An 11,678-nucleotide genomic window follows, 5' to 3' on the forward strand; every position below is an offset into this window, starting at 1 on the left:
TATCTCGCACAAATTAACTGAATAGTTTATTTATTATTCAATAATAGAGGGTGTCAAAACGCAAAGATAAAATACAAACACAGGGGATATTTAGGGAGAACATTGATTTTTCGTCTCACAACAAACGAATAATTAGTCACAATTTTAATCTAAGCCTATCAAGAGGAATTTAGCATATATATAAGCTGGGTTGGAGGTGGAAGAAGAGCGCCTTGACAAAATAATTTGCATATCAATAGGAATTTATCATATTTATGGGAAATGCGTAGGAGGTGGGCTGGGGGGTTTCAAAGTCATATTATGCCCATGCATTATGCAGGATAAGCAGCATCAAAGGGAGGGGGTAGGGGGTAGCATTAACATTCCCTCCCTTTGTTAATGCTACCCCCTACCCCCTCCCTTTGATGCTGCTAATCCTGCATAATGCATGGGCATAATATGACTTTGAAACCCCCCAGCCCACCTCCTACGCATTTTACATAAATATGCTAAATTCCTCTTGATATGCAAACTATTTTGTCAAGGCGCTCTTCCCCCCCTCCAACCCAGCTTAAAAAGACGCTCCAAGCCTGGGGTTGTCATTCAGACTCTGTCTTCTCGACAGACCTGTTCTTCACCTGAGGACGGCTGCTTGCGTTGTGGCCGAAACGTCGTGAGAATTATTTTATGTTTTATTTTTATTATTTTATTACTTCCCTTCTACGTGACTTTACCATACAGTATACATTAATTACACATTATTATTATTATTATCTGTAATTAATGTAAAGAACCAAAAAGATGAATCCCTACAGTCACGAAAGCTTTAAATCGAAATATATACTGTATGATTAAATATATAACAGGTGACGTTTCAGGCACTGGCCCTGCTTCAGAGCACGTCACAGTTAGTCCTTCATGACGTCGCTAATAAGAGGCTGGCCCAAAAATCAGGACACATCGGGTTATAATTGTGTTAACAAATAACAGATTGTTATTTAGTTCAAGATTAATGCACGAATTATCTTTTGAAATTAAGTTAATATCTTTAAAAAGTTTACAGCTTCCTTCTTTTGCATACGTAACGACGAACTGAAATCGTTCGTCTTTAGTCAATGGCCCCTTCTTCATAGAATATTTGGCGAGTTAAAGTGAGCTTGGGGTTCCTTTAAAAATAGATTATGTTTATATATTTGAGACATTTGATGCAGGTTGTCCATCGGGTCGTGGACTAAAATTGTATTTCTTTTGGTGATAAAATAGTCCCACGTGTGTTGGGATCCAAGTCAAGATGGGAGGAGCAATTGTCGATGTTTTGACTACGTTGTGTGGCAGGACCCAACCATGACTGTGGCGTGCGGAGCAGAGGGCACCTCGTCCGGCAACGACCTCACGGTCTTGGCCCCCACCTCGTCCAACGAGGTGCTGGCGGCGGCAGACGAGAGGCTCTGCTCCCAACCCAGCTGCCTTCCCCATGGCCTGCCGGAACCCTCCCCGGTGCCAGCCACAGCACGAGAAAACATCAGCGTGTCTGTGCTGCCTGCACCCCAAGGTGAGCGTGCGACCACGCGACCTCGTGGCCTCTCGTTAGGGTGGCGGCCACCAATGCATGGGCCGCTTTGGAGCCACTGCTGTTGCCGTTCACGAGTAACACGAGGAGCTCTAAACACCCAGCAGCCAACGTGACAGGCGCATCACATTTTTCGCTACCTTGAGATTTAAACTTTAATGTGGAGCAACATCTTTCTGGTTAAGAGTAGCAGCACGGGTGCTGCTGGTTGGGGCTACTGAACAGTGCCATGTTAAACTTTCGTGGGAAATGTAGAGCCGTGTGTTTGTCCGAAGTACGAAATGTGATCGCTGTGCTTCTGCTTCTTGCAGATGATGACCCCCGCGAGGGATCCCGCGGGGCTGTGCCCGGGACCCCCTCCCCGGATGAAGCCCGAGGCGCGGCGCGGGTCGCCGTGCCGGAGCTGACGGGAGCCGCGCAGGCGGCGGCGGGGCCGCGTCTGGGGGCGGAGCCTCAGGTGAGGGGGCGGGGCCCCGGGTGGCGGGCGGGGCGGGGCCCGCTGGTGCCACTCAGCCAATCACAACGCTGGGAGTGCACGAGTGGGGGGAATTGTTACAGGACAATGATAGGCGACGTTTCAGATAATGGCCCTTCTGCAGAGCACATCACATCAATTACATAACGTCGCCTATATAAAATTGCCCCAAAAGTCAGGACACAGAGTTACCGTATTTATTTGAACTAGTCACAGAGGATGTTATCAAAATTAATGATAGTTAAATTGTTAACTTTAAGAACAAATAATGAGAACTATGTAATGTCAGTGTTAAGATAAATTAAGTAACCCTGTGTCTTAACTTTTGGGCCAACTTGTTTTTTGCACTCCTATGATGTTTGTGTTGTTCGTTGTTGTAACATTCTTACCCGCCCCGACTGGACATCTGTGAAAAAGAGCTTTATAGCTCATCGGATTCCTCCCGTATAAATATTCTGACTTTGATAAAAACGTGTTTTACATATATAAAGTATTCTTAAATATATAAAAGCGACGTTTCAGTTAATGCCCCTTTTTCAGAGCACATCACAGTTGGCCCTTCATGACGTCGTTTGTAAGAGGGTGGCCGAAAAATCAGGATTAGTGTATTTATTTGAACAAATCACGGAGGATTATTTTGTTTAATTTTAACAAATGTTAAAAATGAATTTGATTAACATGAATGCTCGATTTATCTTCTGAAATGCATTTATGATCTCTTTTAAACTACAGCTGCCTTCTCTCTCGCATGCATAACAACAAATTGAATTAGTTCATCTTTAGTCAATGGCCGTTCTTCATATAATATTTTACGAGTTAAAGTGAGTTTGGGGTTACTTTAAAAATACAGGTGTATACTGTAAATATATTTTTGCTTCTGAGACAATTCATGCAGATCGCCCATAGGTTCATGGACTAAAATTGTATTTCTTTTGGTGATAAAACAGTCCCACGTGTGTTGGGATCCCAGTCCAGATGGGAGGAGTAATTGTGGATGTGTTGACTACGTTGTGTGGCAGGACCCAACCACGACTGTGGCGTGCGGAGCAGAGGGCACCTCGTCCGGCAACGACCTCACGGTCTTGGCCCCCACCTCGTCCAACGAGGTGCTGCCGGCGGCCGACGAGTGGCTCTGCACGCAACCCTGCTGCCTTCCCCATGGCCGGCCGGAGCCCTCCCCTGTACCAGCCACAGAGAACATCAGCGTGTCTGTGCCTGCACCCCAAGGTGAGTGTGCAATCACGCGACGTCGTGGCATCTCATTAGGGTGGCAGCCACCAACGCAAGGGCCGCTTTGGAGCCACTGCTGTTGCCATTCACGAGTAACACGGGGAGCTCAAAACACCCAGCAGCCAACGTGACAGGCAAATTATATTTTTCGCGAACTTGAACCTGACACTTAAATGTGGAGAAAAATATTTCTGGTTAAGAGTAGCAGTACGGGTGCTGGCTGGGGCTACTGAATATCCACGCCAGCCCCATCGGCAGTGCAGCGCTCTGCGATGACACCGGCATCCGACCCTTTGTGCAGAGGAGGACGACGGCATTCCAGCGGCACGGCTCTCGTTGTTTGCACCGGAGCGGCTGAACCTCCGGTGGGAGAGCGACGTCTGCAAGGGTGCCGGCCTGCGCAACCTGGGGAACACCTGCTTCCTCAACGCCACGCTGCAGTGCCTCGCCTACACGCCGCCGCTCGCCAACTACCTGCTGCTGCAAGAGCACTGCAGCACCTGTAAGTACCCTCCCCCCTGGCACTCTCGTTTACCCATGGGTTAGGTTATTATGTCAGTTATTTTGCTGCGATACATTTCCCACGTGATAAGCCACTTCGTTGAGCCATCATTTGTGGTCCAGGTCGCTTCTGAAGAAGCTAATAGCTCAGTGGGCTTTATCTGGGAAGATGAAAAAAAAGTTTAGTTTTATTTGTAGATTTTTAAAAGGTGATTTGTTTACCTTTCCAATACCTTGTACTCTGATCGTTTTTTGTATTGTTTGGTGTTGTAATGTTCTGACCCAGTGCCCCTACTCGACATTTTTTAAACAAAACCTCTTAGCTTATCGGATTCCACCAGTATAAATATTATGATTTTGATAAACACGAGCACATGTGGCGATAATTTTTAATAGGTCTGACAGATGTGATGCAATTGGTACTTAGACGCAACATTCATTGCGATTGTTGCTGGTGCCAGGATTCTAGCCTTTCTTGTTACTCCCCAGCTGGGCTGAGTGCAAGTGGCGTGCGCTGACGGATTGTGCCACCTGTGCTCTCGTTCGCAGGCCAACAGAGCGACTTTTGCCTGATGTGTGTCATGGAGCATCACATTGTCAGCACGTTCAACAACTCGCAGAGAGTGCTGACACCCAAGGTCATAACTAAGAACATCACGCGTGAGTCCCAATACTACGTTCACACTTGCACTCGCAGGAGAAGTTATCCCCCGCGATCTTTCTCCATCTGTGTTCCAAGTCCTTTGCACCACTCCTTTTGCCATATATGTTGGGGAGCTCTTTAAGGATGTCATCAGATCCTGTACCTGTCACTTTGTCCCCATGTCCATTTCTCTGCAGGCATCGCCAAACACCTGCGCATTGGGAGACAGGAAGATGCCCACGAGTTTCTGCGATACGTGGTAGATGGCATGCAAGCCTCATGCCTCTATGGCCACAGCGAGTGAGTACTGCGCGCCAGTCAACATGCGGCAGTCGTTCTGCAGTTTGGTACCTCACGGCTTCCTCTCGGTTTTCTGCACGATTGTACTTCAACGTCTGTGAAAAGCTACTCACACTTTTGTGTGAACACCTGGGAGATGCAGAGGACCGGCCCTGCTGACACCACGGTTCTTTCACCTTGGCCCTGACGTGGGCCATCTTTTGTTTGTGCATTTCACATTGCCGATAAATATCGGGAAATTGATGTCTCGATGTGCGGTGTCCCCGTGACGACATTCCTCGTGTTGACGAGCGGCACGTGGCACGCCGAGCACAACAAAAGCGCCGGGCAACAGCACCGCGTGATGGCTGCCAGCTTTCCCCCCAGCTCTGTGGCTGTTCCGTGAAGGTGGCTGCCCTGTGCAGACGCGACCACGTTTCGTTGCCACAGAGCACGCGTTGCAGTGCTGAAGGGAAAGAGTGAATCGACAGCTCGGGCAATGGTGTAACTCTCACACACGCGTGTGCATCCGGTAAAGGTGTTACTACTGCTGCTGCTGTAACCACCGTGTGGTGTCGTTCTCTGTGACTGGCAGGCTGGACAGATACACGGAGGCTACCACGCTCATTTATCAGATCTTCGGGGGTTACCTTCGATCACGTGGTGAGTTGTGCACACTCCTCTAGAAACTTGTTAACCGCGAGCAGCAAGTGCACCATCACAGTGTAGACGTGCTCGCGTCGCAGCATTTGCACTCTCACGCACGTGTAACACAGAATAACCAGTTGGTGAAAACTACCAATTACCAATGTCAGTGGGGAGCGTGCATTTAGTTTTACTAAGTAACATGTGACGTCCCTTCCTAATGCGTGTGTGCTTGTGTTTTGCAGTGGAGTGCATGCAGTGCTGCAACCACTCCGACACCTTTGACACGTGCCTGGACATTGCACTCCATATTAATGTAAGCAATGACGAAGCCATCGATTAACAGTTATAGATCTACGTACGGTGCGAAATAAGTTAAACGTACATACATCGCATACGTGAACAACAACCCCCATTCGCCACTAAGTGGCGGTGATGTCACCACGGTGCTTGTGCCAGCCTGAGTGCGCTTTAAGGCCACATGAAGTGTCGAACGCCCGCTGGCAGGTCACGGGACAGACCCAAGTGCCATGGGTTGACCGAGATGACTGGCCGATGCACCACCTGTGCTCCCTGCTGTGCCAACATCCACCACACACACGCCTACCTGAATCAGCCACTTAACATCCAAACACACTGCCGGTAGCGTACGTGATCTCTTTTTTTGGTCGTACGATTTCATACAAGATGCGGGTTTTCAGAGTTGCCGTCACAATAACATTCTGCAGATGTTCATGGAATGCTTCTTAGAGTCCTCATTTGCGTTTCACTCTGTCGACCAACAGAACTCATCAGATCTTGTGGAGGCATTTGAAGAGTTTTTTAACAAGGAGACGCTGGACGAATACACCTGCGGAATGTGAGTTGGGCATCGTGTGTTGACACCCTGGAATCATTTGTAGCTTCAAAAGTCTGCAGATTAAATCAAATTATAATAAAATATTTTAATAAAATTTTATGTAAATACATTGAAAATAACTTACAATATATAATAAAAGTAACAATTTTTTATTTTAAGAAATTAAGAAAAATTAACAAACAACAAAAAGAGAGTAGACTTATTGTTAAAAAGTTGGGTAACGCGTGCGATGGCTGGCGTTGTTGTTGTCGTGCAGGTGCTGCTGCAAGGGGGAAGCGACGAAGACGATGGCTCTCCACCGCCTGCCCAACGTCCTCACCGTCTCCATCAAGCGGTACAACCTCTACGGCGTCAAGATCAACCGGGTAACGATTCCGCCCCTCCACATCGTTCGAATTAAATTACTTAATGACAGCCCTTTGTCAGTTCAACGCTGGAGAAAATGCCTCTCCATGTTGGAATAGGTCCGACAGAGAGACTCGCCCCCCGTCATGTGACTGTAGAATTTCCACCACTTGCTCAGGGCTATGAACAGGAGATGAGCACCATCTTCAACGCTCAAATTAGCGAGACATCACGACATCACTTTGACACGTAACTGAGATGGTGCCCATCTCTGCTGCCCACCCCACCACCCCTGCCGTTTCCTCTCCTAACATTTGTCTCTGTGCACTGCCTCCCCCTCCTGTGCGCTGCCTGTAGAACATCACCTACCCGGAGCACCTGGACATGCAACCCTTCACCTCAACATCTCAGGGCGAGCCCGCGATCTACTCCCTGTACTCGGTGCTGGTGCACAAGGGAGCCAACTCCAACAGGGGTCATTATTATTGCTACAATAAGGTAATTCCATTCGTTACTATCAAACAAAAACAACGCACATCTGCAATGCGCCCATAATGTTACCAATGTCCGATAGGGAAGAATAATTAAAAGTCTTGTGTATGTTCTTGCGTCTTGATGCACTCATGCAATTTCTACTTATAGTGTATACTTTATTTGTATTTAGTGACTTCCATAGCATTTCTACACTTTGCACTCCAATCGGTGTTGTATTGTTTGTTGTTGTTGTAACTTTCTGACCCGCCCCGACTGGACATTTGTTTAAGAGCTTCGTAGATCATCGAATTCTTTCAGTACAAATAAAGATTCTGATTCTGATGAAATTGGTCCAAGGTCATCCATGCAGTGATATATTCAGGCAGATCGTTTCGTAACTTCAGCACCATCACAGCAACCGTAGCACGCTCTGCAGCTCTGACAATGGGGTGATGCTCTTTACGAACTTGTTGTCTAGAGTGTGTATTGTGTGTTGTTATTACATCAACGGAGGAATCTGGGTGCAGTTGTGTAAACATTGTAACCAAGTGTAGCTGTGCTTTGACTGTGCGCAGATCAGCGATGGACAATGGTGCTGCATGAACGACTCCAACGTGCGGCACGTCGACACCAAGGCTGTGATGAATAAGCAGGCCTACGTGCTCTTCTATATTCGGTAAGTCACATTCTCTCCCCTCCACTTTAACCTGCACTTACAACCGTCCCCCAGACCAGCTCACTGGAAAGATATTGTCTTGTGCGAGCAGCAGTGTCTCCTTTAAAGGCAGGTGTTAACGGTTTGCGACGCGTTGGTGCGTGCATGCAGGTCCCCAGAATTGAACGCGCCGCCAGCGGAGAGCTACTGCCCGCTGGAGCACGTCAAGGCGACGTCCTGGTCGTGCCTTAAGCGGCCCCACTCGGCGAAGGAAGACCCCGGACCCAGTTACCGGACAGCAGCTCTCCTCACCGGCGCGCAAGGTAAAGGATGGATTGGAAACGCCGTCCTGTGTGCGTGGAAATGCCCAGGGAGAATGTACACCCTGACAGCGCATCATTTTATATTAAGGGAATGGTGAAGTACAGCGATCTTCTTGTTTATACTTTAGACCGGTTTTGTTTCATTCTCCCAATGTCGAGCGGTTTGGACTTTAGCGCCATCATCTTCTTTATCTCCAGAAACCCAAGATGTCGGACCGCCCCAACGGGAACAACTGCCGGAGCCACTGCAAGTGCGACGGCAGGAACAGCAGCAGCAGCAGCTACCGGCAACGCCAGACACGCAACAGCCGTTGCCGCTAGTCCCAGAGCAGCCACCACCACCACCCCGATCTCACAGCAGCCGCTGCCATTCCACCAGCAACCACCGCCAGTCCTACAGCAGCCACCACCACCACCGCCGCAGGTCTCATAGAAGCCGCCGTCAGCACCACAGCAGCTGCTGCCACCGCGTGTCCCACAGCAGCCAGTCCAACAGCAGCCAGTCCAACAGCAGCCAGTCCCACAGCAGCCAGTCCAACAGCAGCCAGTCCAACAGCAGCCACCGCCACCAGTCCCACCACAGCCACCGCCACTCTGGTCGCACAGCAGCCACCACCGGTGTAACAACTGGCACTCGCCCCACCAAGATAAGTCGCTGGTTAAAATCCATGATCACGTGTCTAACCTCTTGCTTCCCCTCAAGATCAAACTAATTTTGAGAGACATTTTACGAAGGCACCAGGCAGAGGCTCACCATGGCGTCGCCCGCCCCCCAAAATGTATTCATCGCCGGCTCCACCACCAGCCTCTGAAATCACTTGAACATCATTGGAATCACCTTAGACTCGACATTCTCACTCGACGACCACATTCTCAACACAATAAAGAGCTGCAATCACTAGCTCAAGGCCTCATGCACGCCCGTCCAATGCTGACAGCCGTCCGACGAGATAGAAAACATTTAAAGCAACTCTGACCTCACAATCCACGAAGAAAGAAAATATTTTTAAGTTCACTAGGTTTGCTTTCTACCTGATGACGATTGCTTGTGTTGCAATCGAAACGTCGTATTCTATTATTTAATTTATTTATTTTCTACGTGACTTTACCGAAAGAACCAAAGAGTATTTACACTATGAGACCTCCTTTACCAGTGGCAAAGGAGGTCTCATAGTGTAAATGCTTACCCCGAGCTCTCAATACTCTGATAGTGTGCTGTTTTTGAGTTGTACGCCTTTTGGCGTCTTCTGGTCCAACACCAATGGAGACTAGGCTCTAAGAAAAGCTGTCTCGGGTGTGGACCAATCAACTTCAAGGACAGTGCATATCATTATCAAAGTTGTTTCTTTTTATTTGCATTTTGACTGCTTGTGTTGTGGTTATTGCAAACATGATGCCTTGTATAAAGGTGTCAGTTTTGTACCAGTTTAAAGGGTAAAAACCTACTATAACCAAAGAGTAATTCATGCAATCACGAAAGCTTCAAATCAAGTTTTAATCCACGAAGACTTGAAACACCCAGCACGAAAGTGCTTAAAATCACGCCAGCCATTCTGGGAAACAGGAGCCAAGATCCATGCAGGCGGCACCAACCCATTATGTCTTGGGGTTGATGTTTATTCCCTGGCCAATCGTCAAGAGAGTTGGCACCAGGAACGTCATTGTGATGGTGACCGCAAAATGAACTGTCCCATTACAAATGAAGACCGAGATTGCATCCTCCGCAACGCGAGGCCGGAGTGCGGTCTCAGTGAGGTCGTGCAAGGTATTCCCGTACGGTTCTTGTCTCTGTTCATGTAAAATGCGGGGCTTTTATTTTGCGTTGTCTCGGGGATTAAAAAAAGTAACCGCTGTTGCAAAGTATTTATTTATTGAACTGTGAATACGTCGGCATTTTTTAAACTACATATCTGTTACTTTTTTATGTACGGGGCGTGCACATTTCAATGGACACGCTAACCGTAGCGCCAAGCCGTTACCACGTGAAATGTACGGATAAATGATGAACTTCGCCAAGCACTTTATTTCCATCATCCACGATACCTCCAGAAATAGCGGTTTCTGAACTCGTGAATGTAGATCGGTGACAATTCGGTCTCCTCGGGGTTTTTATCGTTTGTACAAAAGCAGCTCAAAGTGTGGGAAGGGAAAGCGAGATTAATGTTTTCCAGAGATTTTGTCTACCTCGTTTTGTATTTGCACTTGAAATGAATATATACTTGTCGTGACAAAACTGGTCTCGCTTCCATTTCTTACTTTGCCATCGCAGTGTGTGTGTGTGTGTATGTGTCTGTGTGTGGGTGTATGTGTGTGTATGGGTGTGGATGTGTGTGCATGTGTTTGTTTACGTGTGCGTGTATGTGTTTATGTGTGTATGTATGTGTGTATGTATGTGCATGTGCTCGCTAACAGCACTTGCCCCAACAGCCTGATTGTCTATACGGGGGTTCTTTGTCTTTGTATGTCTGTGTGTTGATGGGTGTGTACGTGTTTGTGTGTGTGGATGCGCGTGTGTGTATGTTTAACTTCTTTAGCACCACACACAGCCAACCGTGCTAATCTGAGGTGTGGGGGAACGACAACAAACTTAACACAAAAAGCAGAAGTGGCGTGCAACTAGCACAGGAGTACACTTGTGTACACGTGCACTTGCTGTACTTGTCAGAAACGTGTGTGGGTAAGAGGTCAACACCGCCTTGCTGACCTAATTAAATGTTGAATATAAAAAGTGGATAGAAGGTAAAGGTACAGCCCCTGCGGTTGTTCACGCCACTGCCGGCAAATGGGGCCTCCACGAGAGGGAGCTGCAGAGAGCCCCTGTGAGGGTAATTGGCCTACTCCTCCACACTGGCCAGGACGTCTTGGAAGAGGAAGTCGTCAAATATGAAGTTAGATAAACCTGCCGCTTACAACATTTGACCGTAACGCGTTTGGTGGCGACGCGCTTCTTGCCGGGCCCAAATCCAGGGCGGCGTGTGAAGAAAAACGGGGCCCAGAGAATGTTGACTCCAGCACTGGGGGGGTGCCGGTACACTGGGGCACTGCTGTGGGTGTGGTTTCTCAATCGCCCAGCCACGTGGAGGAGTAGCCACTGATATGAAACGCAACGCCATCGTCTCATCTAATCAGCCCGTTCACCCGTGAAGCGGTGGCACGGCCCTTAGCTGCCATCAAAGTTCGATTCCCGGCCACGGCTAACGTCGGTGCGGAGTGACATCTGAACAGATATTTGGGCTGCCTCCCCTTCACACCAACTCGTACTGGTGAAGTATGATTAAACACCCCCCACCCCCCCCATTTACTGACATAGAGTGGGGGGCTCTTACCTCCGCTGTGGATTGACAGAGGGCCGCTGTCTAGGCTTAGCCCACGCCAGGATAATCGCAGCATCTCTCTGCAATAGCTCTGCTGTGACACCTGAAGGCACACAACACACAAGTGGGTGGCCAGGTGAGGGAGGGTCACGTCTCATTCAACGAATAAAAAACGAAAAGGAACCCGCCACGGATATTCACCAAGCGCCAATGAGAGCGTCGTGGCGATGCTGCTCCTGTCAGAAACCCGCCACACGATGCAGTGCGGGCACGAGTTGACAATTTAAACCCCACGCACCCGCTACTTTGCTTGTCAACACCCTCAGCATTAAATGAAACTGCAGAGTTTAGTTTAACATTCAATGATTGTCCTACACTAAGTAGTC

The 11,678-nt window shown here is 48.4% G+C and overlaps 1 protein-coding gene across 1 annotated transcript; it reads left to right on the forward strand.

Moving 5' to 3' along the window:
* Positions 1-1,323: 1,323 nt before the first annotated feature.
* Positions 1,324-9,525, forward strand: LOC133340705 (ubiquitin carboxyl-terminal hydrolase 36-like). Its single transcript, XM_061549095.1, has 14 exons — positions 1,324-1,531; positions 1,861-1,986; positions 3,075-3,251; positions 3,556-3,756; positions 4,305-4,415; positions 4,596-4,698; positions 5,273-5,340; positions 5,568-5,638; positions 6,108-6,181; positions 6,438-6,546; positions 6,884-7,024; positions 7,576-7,676; positions 7,827-7,978; positions 8,177-9,525. Exons 1-14 carry the CDS (start codon positions 1,324-1,326, stop codon positions 8,689-8,691), a joined length of 2,157 nt encoding a protein of 718 aa, XP_061405079.1. The 3' UTR covers positions 8,692-9,525.
* The last annotated feature ends 2,153 nt before the right edge of the window (positions 9,526-11,678 follow it).

The sequence above is a fragment of the Lethenteron reissneri genome, chromosome 10 (assembly GCF_015708825.2).
Source record: "Lethenteron reissneri isolate LAM-NWPU_2019-01 chromosome 10, ASM1570882v1, whole genome shotgun sequence".
Taxonomy (NCBI): domain Eukaryota; kingdom Metazoa; phylum Chordata; class Hyperoartia; order Petromyzontiformes; family Petromyzontidae; genus Lethenteron; species Lethenteron reissneri.